This window comes from Botrytis porri, assembly GCF_014898465.1.
Source record: "Botrytis porri strain MUCL 3234 chromosome Unknown BPOR_022, whole genome shotgun sequence".
In the NCBI taxonomy this organism is placed as follows: domain Eukaryota; kingdom Fungi; phylum Ascomycota; class Leotiomycetes; order Helotiales; family Sclerotiniaceae; genus Botrytis; species Botrytis porri.
The window spans coordinates 39,720-54,225 of NW_024066096.1; the positions used below are offsets into that span (position 1 = coordinate 39,720).

The 14,506-nt window shown below is 43.7% G+C and overlaps 4 protein-coding genes across 4 annotated transcripts; 3 read left to right on the forward strand and 1 right to left on the reverse strand.

The window, feature by feature from the left end:
- Nucleotides 1-269: 269 nt before the first annotated feature.
- Nucleotides 270-4,922, reverse strand: EAF01_011489 (uncharacterized protein; the record flags this gene model as incomplete). The annotated part of the gene is made up of 6 exons (XM_038919747.1): nucleotides 4,344-4,922; nucleotides 4,153-4,290; nucleotides 3,311-3,775; nucleotides 2,316-3,251; nucleotides 1,911-2,260; nucleotides 270-1,852 (listed from the first exon to the last, which is right to left on the reverse strand). The coding sequence occupies exons 3-6, from the start codon at nucleotides 3,646-3,648 to the stop codon at nucleotides 270-272; spliced, it is 3,207 nt and encodes a 1,068-aa protein (XP_038764680.1). The 5' UTR covers nucleotides 3,649-3,775; nucleotides 4,153-4,290; nucleotides 4,344-4,922.
- Nucleotides 4,923-6,106: 1,184 nt separating this feature from the next.
- On the forward strand, nucleotides 6,107-6,789 carry EAF01_011490 (uncharacterized protein; the record flags this gene model as incomplete). The annotated part of the gene is made up of 3 exons (XM_038919748.1): nucleotides 6,107-6,325; nucleotides 6,393-6,657; nucleotides 6,716-6,789. The coding sequence occupies 3 exons, from the start codon at nucleotides 6,107-6,109 to the stop codon at nucleotides 6,787-6,789; spliced, it is 558 nt and encodes a 185-aa protein (XP_038764681.1).
- Nucleotides 6,790-7,418: 629 nt separating this feature from the next.
- On the forward strand, nucleotides 7,419-9,105 carry EAF01_011491 (uncharacterized protein; the record flags this gene model as incomplete). The annotated part of the gene is made up of 3 exons (XM_038919749.1): nucleotides 7,419-7,622; nucleotides 7,689-8,926; nucleotides 8,973-9,105. 3 exons carry the CDS (start codon nucleotides 7,419-7,421, stop codon nucleotides 9,103-9,105), a joined length of 1,575 nt encoding a protein of 524 aa, XP_038764682.1.
- Nucleotides 9,106-10,619: 1,514 nt separating this feature from the next.
- EAF01_011492 (uncharacterized protein) lies at nucleotides 10,620-13,792 on the forward strand (the record flags this gene model as incomplete). Its single annotated transcript, XM_038919750.1, has 4 exons — nucleotides 10,620-10,894; nucleotides 10,946-11,375; nucleotides 11,463-12,617; nucleotides 12,668-13,792. 4 exons carry the CDS (start codon nucleotides 10,620-10,622, stop codon nucleotides 13,790-13,792), a joined length of 2,985 nt encoding a protein of 994 aa, XP_038764683.1.
- Nucleotides 13,793-14,506: the final 714 nt, after the last annotated feature.

Here is a 14,506-nt window from a genome sequence, read left to right on the forward strand (position 1 = left end):
CAGCCATGCAACCAAACATATCAGGTCATATCCATATCCATATTTCCACTTCTTGGGTATCCACAGATTCCCAATGCTTTCAAGTTACCCTAAAATTTCATGAATACCAAAGAAATCCTCCCATATCGTGTCCAAAATATATCTGTTCCAAACCATATCAATGATACCTCCCCTTTCCAAACCTCGTTAAAGAATATTATACAATCATAAAGCTAATTACCTCCATCCAGGACACATCGCTCGCTCCTCTCACCCTGTCATTTCCATCATCATGATTCACGACCAGCTGCCGGTGTAGGTGCACCCAACAGATTAATACAATTGGTCAACAACAAGGCAGCTTCATGCAACAATTGCCATCTCGTTTTTTCAAAAACGCTTTTCAAAACCATCAGCATCCCAGAACATCCATTGAGACCAGTCAACTTTTTCAATTCCTCAGGATTATCCACCGAGCCGAATCGTCGCAAATAGGCTCGCATATCCCGAACTTGGTCGTCCATTGAGTTTGGAGAAGGGACTGTGACATTAGTCGATCCTTCGAGTGCATATCCGTAGCACCATACAATCAAAGCAGCAAAATACATAACCCACGGTCGGTTTAGAAGAATATCGTCGCGAGCTGAATAATCAAATGGCGGATCCGGTTGTGCATGATCATATCCGTGGGAGACTGAGGTAGGTTCGTTGGGAAGAAGTACTGTGCAGAGAAATTTGATTGCATAAAATGTCGCATCCCTAGCTCTAGCGGTCGGTGCCCAAGCATCTTTCATTCTTTTCTGGGCACTGTTTAAGTCCTGTGATCCAATTGTGCGGCCAAGAAGACGTTTTGCTCTTGCAAATATCTGACAGTCAACAACATCAACGTGCATTGCCATATGTGCGAGATGATGAAGCACTGTCCTTGACTGATAGACAACGTTGTTTTCCTTACCAGTATAAGCATAAGGCCCTATCATCGTTTCAGATTGTTGTAGCAAAGACATGTCGAAATCTCGTTTCCAAAGGTCAAATGCTCGAGTCAAGGATCCTCTCCATTTATCCCGACCGCCTAACGCCTGCGATACACCCAATGAGTTGACCTGTAGATCACGCTGATGCATATGCCAGCTAACGCTCAAGAGTCCTGCCATCAATATCGTACGACCAAAAGAGTTTGTTCGCACTGTTTGAGCATTAAGAGTTCGTTTCAGACCTTCCAAAAATGATATAGGCTTGACTCCATTGGCTTGAAGGGTTGACTCCAATCGACCAACTTCAGCACTACTTGTGGCATTCCACATAGCTTCATCGCATGGCAAAGGAAGACGCATCTCGTGAGCAACCATAACTGTAGAATGTCCGAACATCGTTGCGTGCGTGGAGTCGATAACAAAGGCCGCAAATGCGGCCCGTCTTGTAGCTTCATTCGTAATCCAATGATTCCACCACTCGTCAGGTGTGTTAGCTCCTGATGTTGACGATTGGCGTGAATTATTTTGCCCTTGTTCTCTCGCACTCGGAGGCGAATCCAAAGCAGAACGGCCTATCAATGAGCTACCCCGACGCATCAAGGTGATGGTGGTTGCGTGATGGATGTGGGCTCTTTCGTGGAGCGCTCTGGTGGAATACATTTTTTCATATACTTCCAGTAGTAAAAGAGCCTGGAATACCCACAATTTTGCTGGAGGGCGGAATTGTTGGTCACTGAATATCTCCCATCTGAGGTGCCATGCCAAGAAATTTGACAGTTCCGCGCCAGCCTGCGTCACATCTTCAGCGTACGTGTTGTCAAGAAGAGACGCGCCTATGGCCATCATTGCAATTAGAAGGAGGTTCGGTGTGTTATCTGGAGAAAACGTTGGTTTGTGTACTAAAACGAACATTAGCGACCTATACTTGACTTCGATAACGAAACGTAGAAACCCTACATATTGGCATTTGATCGCTAAAATGATACCAGTAACTACCGATATACGTTTGCATCATTTTTCTACTCATCATATGACTGTCATTACTACGGTCCCCATCGAAAAGTGCATCCTTTTTCTGCTTAACAAGGGGTGCGTTTCCAGTCTCATTGAATCTTTCCTTGATCAAGTCAATAATGGCTTGGCTCTTCTCTTCTGACAAAACTGTCTCCGGCAAGCTAGTGTCAAGCAAACTATTTACAGCCATAGGGTGATGGGATTGATGAGAAGTAGGAGGATAAAACCCTCCAAGGCCAATTTCATTAGTGAAATAAGGCGCATAGTACTGCGCTGTAGCGTCAGGGTAGCTGCTAGAAATGTAAATTAGATACTCATCGAACTGGGTAATTGTGTTAGGATACTCACTTTGCGTAAGGCTGTTGACTCATCTGACCCATTTCGTTTTGTTGGCTACTAAAAAGGTATGCTACAAAATCTTCGGGTATGGCGAATGGAGAACGATTGTAGCATCCTTCGCCACCGAATACCGGCATTGTATTTGACGTAGCCATTTGATCTAGAAGCACCATATCTGGACCTGAATGCTGAGCTTGACTGATCTCATTTGAATACTCGGTAGAAACAGGAGTTTGAGATTGTAATTCCGGCTCACGTGAGGGCATCGTGGTTGCAGTCACATTCGCAAATCCTGGTGGTGGTAAGCTGAAAGGAGGAAAGTTTTGTTGGCTTATGTATGCCTGCGGACTATGTGGTTGATTGCCATGGTAGTTTTGGTTGTTTGGGGCGTTCGGTAGCATAGCGTAATGGCCAACATTTGCTTGCAATGGTCTGGAGAAATTTGACGACCTCGTATCGGGAGTTCCGAAGCTTTGATGTCGTTGAACTCTACTATTAGAACCGGCAGATGATGAATTTTGGCCCCTCTGGATCATATCAGAGTCGGAGCGCTTGTACTTGGCAGATGGATATCCATCTGCGCCGTTAACTGCGCTAGCACCAGAGTAAGTTCCGGGTGCTGATTTGGTCACTGGCGAGTATGAAGTGGGTCGAATATCTTGTGGAGACTGGTATGGTATTTGCGTTGTCCGTATCTTGGACCCCATTAGACTCGGTCTTGGTACCTCAGGGGACGCGGAACCTTGAGGTAACTGTGGTTGTGGAATCTGCGATACTGATGACCCTTGACTCAACATTGAATCTTTTCTGTGTAGTTGTGAACCTTTTGCAGTATGCCGGTCTCGATGCCTATTACATAAATCCTGTCTGACAAACGTTCTCGAGCATCCCTCAAAGTCGCAGTTGTATATCTGTTTCGGGGTATGGTTTAATTGGTGGCGATAGCTAAATGGACAAGCTGTCAGCAATATATTCACAGATGATTAAGACTGTGTAGACCTTACAGATGCTCAGCTCTAGAATAGCTCTTCCCACAGCCCGATGTAGAACATTCAAACTTCTTGTCTAGACCTTTGCGACTTCTCCTTCGTTTACGCAAGGGACCGTCATCGCCAGAAGTGTGACCTTCTGCAAGTTCTCCAAGCGAAAGCTCGCCTTCATCTTCTGTGGTTTTCATTGATGTACGGCTTCGACGTCTACCGCGATTTTTGTCGTCAATTTCTCCATTAAACCTGTGTTGTAGCATGGGGTCGGCCATTTGAGACATAGCAGGCGGATCGATTTGAGCCATGATATTATTTTCTGGCAAATTAAGAGGATATGCAGTCAATATCGAAGTCATAATCTCATAATATCTTGTAGTAAATGTCGCAATATGTACGGTGTCTTGGGTTGCTAATACTCTGTCGGAAGGTCTTTGAAAGCCTTAGGGAGTTGAAATTGGCGCATAGGGTGGCGAAATCACTCTACTATCGTCCGAGGTCAGACTGGATGAAGCATTTCATATATGAAGAAAACAAGACAGGGCAAAGCAATGTGAATGAGTGAAGATAAATGGTTAGCTAGACATGATGCAAAATGCAGCAGTATAATCCAAGACTCTCATGCGCATCAAGCAACGCGGGGAAATGTGCTGTAAGCTCCCTGGTCAACACGAGAGTACTCTATGTCGGACGGATGATGGAGTCGCAACGTGAGATGTGGCTAGGTCATGCAAGAACACACGCGGTGGACCGAAGCTGACGAACGCGCATAGGGCGCTTGTATGAGATTAGAAAAGGAGATGGAAATAGAAATTAAAGATTAACATGGTATACAGCTATAAGAATAGTTTCCGATTACTCACTCATGCTTCAAAGTCTGTGTTGTCGATCATAGAAGGAGAAATAGAGGGGAAAAGGCGATGTATCTCGTGCTAAGTTTTGAGTTTGTGCTTGTTGAACCTAAACCATAGATTCTCAAGTGTCTGGGGCCGGAAGCTCTTCTTTTAGCGGATCAGTTGAAGCTGCTGTGGATCTTGTGGGGACATTAACAAACTTGGCTTGGTCAGGTTGTTAGACCACTTTTTCTTTTTCTTTCGTCCTTGTTATGCTCGCCTTCTATCGGTCCGGGGAATGAATGTTGGTCGTACTGATTTGATGTTGTGTTGGATATCGATATACGATGTAATCTCTTCGCATATTGATTGTTTGAAATATCGACTGAGAGAGAGGGGCAGGGGGAGAGGGGTGGTTTTCACAAATCTTATATGTTATAAGATTCAGTTGTTGAAGTGGAATCCGTTTCCTTTGGGAACTTCTTTGCTGAACGATGTTGAGGGTTAAAGTCCATGTTGATTGACCACGACGTTCATTTGTGTTCGTGGAATATTGTTCCGATGGGTTGGGTAAGGTTAAGAACTGGTTGGGGTTATGTAGGATTGAAGGCTTTTCCAAGACATCAAAAGTAGTTAAGACTTGGTAAATAGCTTCTCTGCTTACAGATTGAGGATCGACTTGTGCTTTACGCTTACCAGGCTTAGGCAGGCTTGCAGTGCCAATCCGACGGAACAGGCGATGTGAAGATTCTGGAGTGGTTGGATAATATCTTAACCTTGAAATTTGATTTTATCAGCTGCATGTACTTGTTCTTTCTTGTGCCGTGTGAATGTCTTAAAGTAGAATTTCTGTTCATCCACTGACCTTGTGCTTTTTTGATTGCTTGAGGAAGGGTCACAGTCATTTAGATTCCCATCTCGCTAGATGTCAAATATACATTAGACCTTCTCGTGGGGAGTTCTAGTTACACCCGTCATAAGTCTCCATGTAAGTCATGTGTATTGTGTGGCTTGACGCCGGAATATTGATGAAAGACCTCGCAGGTAGATAATTTGTAGTATCCAACTCGTCTTGAATCAACGTCCTGACTGAGACTTGAAGATATACCGTCCGAAGAAGAAGATTGGCTCTTCTCTACCTTGTTGCACAGCTGCCTGGGTCTAAATTGAGTATAAGTTTTTGGATTAGATCTGATTTCCATCCTTCCTTAGAGAACGATATACGGAGTCCGCCAAATAGAGAAATTTACAAGGAAGAAATGAGGGGTACCTAGGTATGTTTGAGTCTTCCTTGCGGGACTGGAGCCACAGTGACATCAAAATTAGAAGCATAATTAATCCAGATTTATTTGCTATTGTTCCGTGTGATGAAAACTTCTCTGAAACGATGTGAGGAAAGTTACGAACGATATCGCCGTCCTCCGACGAGGCTCGCTTGACTCCCTAATCCTTATCATCCCAAGCTATGATCTAATGCATTGATTGTCAATTTTGATGTGGAAACATTGAGCTCCCCTCTGATTGACTTTGCCGTTCGTGCTCGTACTTGTACATCTCCGTGGAACAACAATACCAGTTCTACAGATAGCTAGCCACTGTAGCTATCAATGGCTTGTCAAACGAAGAGATTGGACTGCTAAACTTTGGAATGCTAATAAATCCCTAATGTGCATTAGCATTACCCGTAAAGTGGTTCTGGATGTCTTGATCCGCTACTAATAAATCCGGGGTACGTAAACTTTACTTAGCAGTATCCAATTTCTTAGCCCCAGTAAACTTTCCTGTTGGTGTGTCGGATCTTTTTTTGTTCACCAGGTCCTTATGACGATCTTTCAACTTTCAACTGAATCTGCTTTCAACACCCAAAAAAATCCAACGATTTTCACTACCAATGCAATCCAAAAACTTGAATATCGAATTTATCAATCAACAAACCAAAGTACAGATTTCAAGCTCCTAGGACCATCTCTCGACCTCTTCCAAGATGCGCAAAGGACCCCGTCCGCAACAGCCTGATGATTCAGAAGCCTCAAGTACCAAAGAGAAAGGAAATCCAATTTCAACGCCAGTTACGAACGGAAAAGGCAAACGGGTAGTAAGCAGTGCAGTTCATGCAAATGTATCGGGCGCAAATAGCACACCCAATGCGTCTGGTGCTATGGCAGGAGCTGCGGGGAGTACCAATACCGACGGAAATTCTAAAGTATTATGAACCACCATCATCACATTTGAAGATCAAGCACGTAGGCTAACAACAACTTCCTTCACAGATACAATGGTCGGAGTTCGACGCATCTTTTTTGCACAGGTATCGATACGAATACGGATTAAATACACCTGCTGCCTTCAACAGTGCATACAATCAAACTGTTCTTTCTCAATCGAGTATTGGCCGCATGTCACCAAGTATGGTTCGTAAGAATAAGAGGCAGAGCAAAGAACAATTGGCCAACGCTGTACGCAAGCATTTCAACAGTCAGTCGGTCAACGAAAATGAATGTGTAGCCAAGACTCTATATAAAGTTCGATATCAGCGTGGGTCAATATGGTGCTATTCATAGCTGGTAGCGACACCGTAGCTGATTGTTCATAGACAAGAAATTCCGCATGAGATTTATGCCACAGGCGCGGCCTACGGAGCGATCTCAGCCTGAACGACCTGCCTAGTCTAGGTATGTAGAACAATTTGTGAGCAACTTAGCTTCAATTCGATCGATATTCAGCGACTATCATCCTAATTCAATAATACAACGAGCATACGACGGGCGACGGGGGGAACGAATGGCTGGTGTTATAAGGACAATCGGGTTAGACTTGTATAATACATTGTATAGAGCACTTTACGGAGAGCCTTTTTACTTCAGGGAGTTGGGGCTTACGAGTTTTCACTGTGGAGTTTAGTTATTTATTAAAATAATGACTGTCATGACCAACGAGCAATAGAATGGAATTAGTACTCCAAACTAATCAATTCATCTACTAATGGAGAGATGTTTGTTTTTGTTTTGCATTTCGAAACTTCTGATGACTTCTGATAACTTTCAGCCTTGTTGCGATTTGTAATAAATGACTGGGGTCAATGACGCTCATCCAATCATAGTTGGTCTATCTCAATTGCCTCGCCGGCAAAGAAAAAAATATTGGAGCTTTCCAGAATGATCGTTGGTATTCATGATAGTTTTAGCTTAACTTCAACAATACATTCACCTGAACTAGTTTTTTATTTGTTCCTATGATCATTGCACTGCACATCTTGATATATCTCTTGCGTACATGGTGAACATCAATCTTTCATAATGAAGACAGGAACAACAGGCCTTCTCTCAAAGGCGGCCAATCCGTCTCGAATTTTATATTCCACACCAGCGAGTCGTCATTGTACATTGAGAAGAGATGATCACAAGCCATCTCAAACACGAAGTCTTTCAACAATTTGCGCATCGAGAGGAAGATGTAGACCTTCTCAGAACGACCTGACATTAAACTCATTACAGCGACGGGTGAGTATCTATCCTATCAAATTACTCAACGTCACATAACAAAGTACTAACATAAAGTTTTCCTAGTCTTTTCATGCGACAACGAGAAACCAAGCCACGAAGAATCCATATGACGTTCTCGGAGTTGACAAAGGCGCTTCCGCTTCAGCCATCAAGAAAGCATACTATGGCCTTGCTAAAAAGTTTCATCCAGACACCAATAAGGACCCAAAAGCCAAAGATAAATTTGCAGAAGCGCAATCTGCCTATGAACTTTTAACCGATCCACAGAAAAAGGCAGCTTGGGATCAGTATGGATCTGCAGTATTCGACCAAGGAGCAGGACCCGGACCTGGTGCTGATCCATTCGGCGGTGCGGGGGGGTTTGGAGGATTTGGTGGTGGATCTGGTGGTTTCCCGGGTGGAGGATTTGGAGCGGATTTCAATTTCGAAGATTTGTTTAAAGGTTTCACTGGAGGCAAACGGGGCAGAGGTGGTGGTCGTAACCCGTTTCAAGAAGAAATACTTGTGGGAGACAGTATTGAGGTTCAAACGAATATCTCCTTCATGGAAGCAGCAAAAGGAACCAGCAAAACCATCAACATATCTCCATTATCTACTTGCAAAATTTGTACTGGAAATGGTATGAAATCTGGGACGAAACGATCGGCGTGTAAGTCCTGTGGAGGAACCGGCACTCGCGTGCATTCTATGGGTGGTTTCCAAATGGCTTCAACATGTAGTGCCTGTGGTGGCCAAGGGATGTCGATTCCACCTGGAGGAGAATGTCGGTCGTGTTCTGGAAATGGTGTCGTGCGTGAGCGGAAAAGTATCAGCGTTGACATACCTGGAGGTATTGAGGACGGTATGCGCTTGAGGTTAGATAGGGAAGGTGATGCTCCAGCTACTGGTCAGGCTGCGAACCCCAATAGCCCTTCACAACCTGGTGATCTTTATGTACTCGTTCGAGTAGCCACAGATCCAAAATTTAGTCGCTCTGGGTCCAACATCTTATACACCGCAACTATTCCTTTTACAACTGCATTACTTGGAGGTGAGGTAAAGATACCAACATTGGATGGAGATGTCAGTGTTAAGGTGGCAACTGGAACCGGCACTGGAGACAAGATCACTCTAGAGGGCATGGGAATGAAGAAGTTAGAGGTACGCAGAGGAGGTAATGGCGACCTGAAAGTTGAATTTAAGGTCAAAATGCCCAAATACCTAAGTGCCAACCAGCGAACAATCGTGGAAATGCTCGCCGATGAGATGGACGATAAAACGGCGAAGCGAATTATGAACGTTGGCCGTGCATCAAGTTCTTCGTAAGTTCAGTGTCATTGTTTTCAATCCATACACTGACGGAGACAGGCCATCTTCCCAATCAAATACTGAAGAGAACAACAAGCAAGAAGGCTTTCTTAAATCCGTCTGGCACAAATTCACAGATGGTGCTAATTCGCCAAATGAAGGCGATAAAGAAGATGATTCCAAGAAGAAATGAAAGAAATGATGAAACTCGCTGTATAATAAATGGCAAAGGTCTAGAAATGCCACTCTGTACAAAGGATAAAGGGGTAAAAATGAAGGAGCATGGCGTCTCCTGATGGTAGGAATGATGAATGGCTGTCAATTTACGAATGCATGTCTTCTAGAATGCCGTTTCGAATATATTCGTGGCCCATACTTATTAGTATAAAATGAAATGATATCTCAACTCACAGCAGTGACATGACTAATGATATATGGAACTCTTCAATGAATATCAGATATCCTTTAGGGTCATCTTCGCTTGATACCCCGTTCAACCCACTTCCGAGAGTATTTCATCTCAGCCTACATGCACGTCGACGACTGGATGTAATGAACCTGGGAAATACGAGGCTTTCCTACCAATCAAACCGTAATACGCATGGCTGCCGTGACGACTACCGTCTGCAAAGAACATACTAGCAACCTAGTACTTATTTTGCATGCTGCCTTCATTTGTGTGCAGAGATAGAGCCTAAATAGCCCAATACTAGACAATCTGTCCATATGAGTACTCCGATTAGTAAATGATGTCTATTGAATATGGCGTATCTTTTGATATATCTTGTACTGAGTCGAGGCTACCTCCTTATCTAAACAGGGCGCTTATTACATACGCTGACACCCTATAGTTTGAGAAACACTCATTCATCGTCAGGTCAATGGTGGGTCATCACCTCATTGTGGTTGAAGAGAGAACAAACTGTTGGGTTGATGGTTCATCACGACCGTCTTCTTGTTTTTGTGCTTGTTGTGTGTGATTGATATCAATTCAATTGCATCCATGTATTGATTGATGATGATGATGAGGATGATAATGATGAGAATGACATCCATATATGGATATAGTACGAAACGGAAACAAACATCCAGAATGTTGGGTGTATAACAATCATTTATATACAAAATGTTCTCTGGCGCTTATCTGAGTAAATCTGGGTCTCCTGAAGGGCCGCAGAAAGAAAAAGAAAAAGCAGTGTAGATTCCCTGTATTGTAGCACCAGCTAGTGCCCTGTAGTCCCACACACTCCATAGCACCAAGTAATGATAGCTTTGGGCACCTGCTTAACATCGATTGATTCTACTTCCAATACCTAGATAGTCACAAATATTTGCTACTCTCCTTCAACATATCAAACTACATAATAATAAATCAATATTGTACTTTGATAGCTTTCTAGGTATGACACAGCCATGACATACATGAGTGAAATTTTGCGCAAGGATCGGACCATTCTTTCAAGATACTGCGCATCCAAATAAATTAACAAATTAACAAGTCTTACCACTGACGACACCAACCCCTCCTCCCCACCGCTTTCCCATCCACATTCGACGAATATCGGTGTACACGATATTGTCCATTATATCTGTTTGATACCTACAGTCAAATCTACTGAAGACCCTTTGAAGTGATATATCTCCTTCACAAATTTTGCCCGGGTATCGATAATCAGGGTGTCGAGCATCATCCTGTCAATCTTCGAGATGCAAGCCCCGATGATATCAGCGCCTCTTAAGGCAACCAACGAAATCGACTGGATACAGCCGTTGAAGAATTATATCAGACAGACATATGGTGACGACCCGGAACGATATGCGGAGGAATGTGCTACCTTGAACCGCTTGCGACAGGATATGCGAGGAGCAGGGAAGGACAGTGCTGCCGGAAGGGACCTACTCTACAGATATTATGGACAGCTGGAGTTATTGGACCTGCGATTCCCGGTCGATGAGAATCACATCAAAATCTCCTTTACTTGGTAGGTTGAATCAAATGAGGGGAATCAGAATCTTACTAATAATGTTGCCAGGTTCGATGCGTTTACACACAAAGCAACTGCACAATACTCTCTGGCGTACGAAAAAGCTTCGATCATATTCAACATTTCTGCCGTACTTTCATGTCATGCAGCGCATCAAAACCGATCGGAGGACTCAGGTTTGAAAACTGCATATCATTCTTTCCAAGCATCTGCCGGCATGTTCACTTATATCAATGAGAACTTTCTCCATGCACCATCTACGGACTTAAGTCGAGATACGGTTAAGACTCTGATTCAGATTATGCTTGCTCAAGGCCAGGAAGTGTTTCTTGAAAAGCAAATTGCGGATGGTAAGAAGGTTGGACTATTAGCAAAACTTGCTAGCCAAGCAGCCTATTTGTATTCTCAAGCGCTGGAAGGAACCCAGGACAACGTAAATAAAGCCATATTCGAAAAGGTTTGGCTTCTGGTGGTACAAGTAGGTGCTTTCAATCTTTTCCAGTTTTATAGAGCACACTTCGATCATAGTGGTGATCCAATAGCAAATTTATACTAACACAAATAGATCAAAGCAAATTACATGTCATCTCTAGCTCAGTACTATCAGGCTCTAGCGGATGATGATGCAAATTCGCATGGTGTAGCTATTGCACGATTACAGGCAGCAGAAATATCATCTAAGGATGCCAGTAAACTTGCAAACAGCTTCCCTGGAAATGTGCCCGTCAATTCAAACTTCACATCAGAGACAGGCACAACCTTGATAGAAATTAACAGGCGTCATCTTACCAATGTCCAGGAAAAACTTGCTGAGCTTATCAAGGATAATGACTATATCTATCACCAGACTGTACCAGCCGAAGCGGCTCTCACTGTGATCCCAAAACTTCCTGCTGCTAAAGCGATACCAGTTAGCGAACTCTATGCTGGTCAAGATATTCAACGTATTACGGGACCTGACATCTTCCAAAAGATAGTGCCCATGTCTGTGACGGAATCGGCTAGCTTATATGATGAAGAAAAGGCTAAGCTGGTACGGGCAGAGACGGAACGTGTAGAAACTGCCAACAGTGAGATGGCTGCAAGTCTTGATTATCTCAGATTACCCGGAGCGTTAAAAGTTCTCAAGGGCGGTTTTGATCAAGAGTTAAGCGGAGGCGAAGATTTCAGGAACTGGTGCGATGATTTAGCCGGACATGTCTCTCCAATGTCAACCTATAATTCCTTGAAATCTAGCAAAGAAGCCATAGTCTCAATATTGGAAAAGAGCAGCAAACAGTTGGATATGGAGGAGAGCGTCTGTGAGAAAATGCGATCAAAGTATGAGGGAGAGTGGACTCAACAACCGAGTTCTCGGCTCACATCTACACTTCGAAACGATATACGAAACTATCGAGAAGCTCTTGAGGAGGCTTCTCGTAGTGATAATCTGCTTTACTCGAAAATGTGCCAGCATGAAGTTGACTTTGATGAAATGCGCTCTGCTGGTGAACTCGGCGAGTCTGATGTGCTCTTTCAGAGAGCGTTGATTCAGGTTGGTGGAAGGTCGAGAAACGCTGCCGGAAGTCCCAGCACACGTGAAGGAAATCTATTAGATGATGATTTCGATGATGGAAAAAAGAGTGTCGCAGACCAGATAGCCAAAGTTGAGGATACACTCAAGAAACTGAATTTGGTCAAGCGGGAAAGGTCGCAAGTTCTGAAAGATCTTAAAGAAAAGGTTTGTTGGATGCTTCATATCTAGATTTGGTCTCGCTAATCAATAAATAGGCGCATAACGATGACATATCTCACGTTCTCATCCTCAACAAGAAAGGTATCTCAAATTATGAGAACCAGCTTTTCCAAGCAGAGCTTGAGAAGTATCGACCCCACCAGAGTCGTTTATTATCTGCGAATCACAAACAATCATCACTAATGAAGGAGCTCACACTCACATTTAATGATCTTCTGCAAGATAAGAGAGTCCGATCTGAGCAAAGCAAATATGAGACCATAACCCGTCAACGAACATCAGTAATGTCGAAGTATAAGCGAATTCATCAAGAATATTTGGATCTACAAGCAGGTCTTGAAGGTGCTAAACAGTGGTATGCCGAGATGAAGGATACTGTTAATAGTCTTGATAAGAATGTCGAGACATTTGTCAATAATCGTAGGTCAGAGGGCGCTCAGCTTTTAAATCAAATCGAGCAAGATCGGGCTAGCAATGCAAATGGACATGCGGATAGGGAGCGTGAACGTCTTAGGGGATTGATGGAACGCATGTCTATGGACCCATCGACCTCGCCAACATCTAGCAAACCTCCTCGTAGGGGATCCAATGCGTATAGTAATACATCTCCATCGACAAGATACCCAAGTACAAACTTTGCGGGACAGTACCAGGTACCAACATCGCCGCCTCCACAAACTACGACTGTACCTCCCGCACGTGGCTCTATACCAGCCTCTACCAATGGAGGATATTACCCTCAACAACAACCTCAAAGAGCCGACCCATACAGCTCCGCCCCTGGAAGATCCTCGCCATATGGACAATACAACCCAAGCGCGCATTCGCGTAATCCCTCTCAACCTCTTTCACCTCCACCCAACCAGAGCCAATTCCCACGTTCACCTCCACCACAGCAAACTCAATTTCAACAGAATCAACATCCATACGCAACAATGGCACCGCAACAACAAGGGCAATATGTACCAGCTGGCTATGTACCACCACCTCCACCACCTGGACCACCACCCCTTGGTCCTCAGCAAACGTATCATCAACCTAGTGGCTCTATGACAGGTCAAAATGATTATGGGTATGGAAACAATACTACCTCTCATCAACGTGGTCAATCACAGCAAAGTGCGAACGATCCTTGGGCTGGGCTTAATGCATGGAAGTGAGGAATGTAGAGTCTATCGGGGCGTTTTCAGTCACAGGATGAGCGGATCATTCAGGGAAGTACACCTTGGCTTATGAGGGACATGGCGCCGAGGAGGAAGGAATGAGTAAATGAAGAATGTGATACCAATTCATTGCGGCGATGACACGGGGGAAGGCAGAAAATGTACTTATATCCAGTGAATCTCAGAACCGTCTGGTCTACTTGATAGTCTAATAATCATCACGTAAGTAATTTTGCAAATGCATATACAGAGCACGCTTATAGTCAGTATGTCAAATGTGGCCGAACATGGTCATGGCTACAATTTTTTACAACCCGTGAGACAGGATTACATGAGCACTATGAATGTTTAAGTTGATGAAAGAAATATTTAATCATCTTTCCCATGATTTAACAAATCAAAAATGGGTGTCTGAATTGAATTTCATTTTAACTGAATCTTTAATTAAACTGGTACACATTTTGAGGTGGTCTCGAGGGGGGGTAACTCAGTCCCGCCGGATTACGTTTATCCGAAGTTCGGGTCACCGATATTACCGATGGGCTTAGAAAGCAGCTTCGAATGTCATGACGAGCAGATAGTGGTGGTAGGGAAGCTCATAGAATACTAATTGTCACCGACTACGATTTACCATTGTCATCCACATCAACCATTTTTTCACGTTCTAAATCAGCGGTTTTTATTCTTTTCTGGTATACAATTTAAAGATTC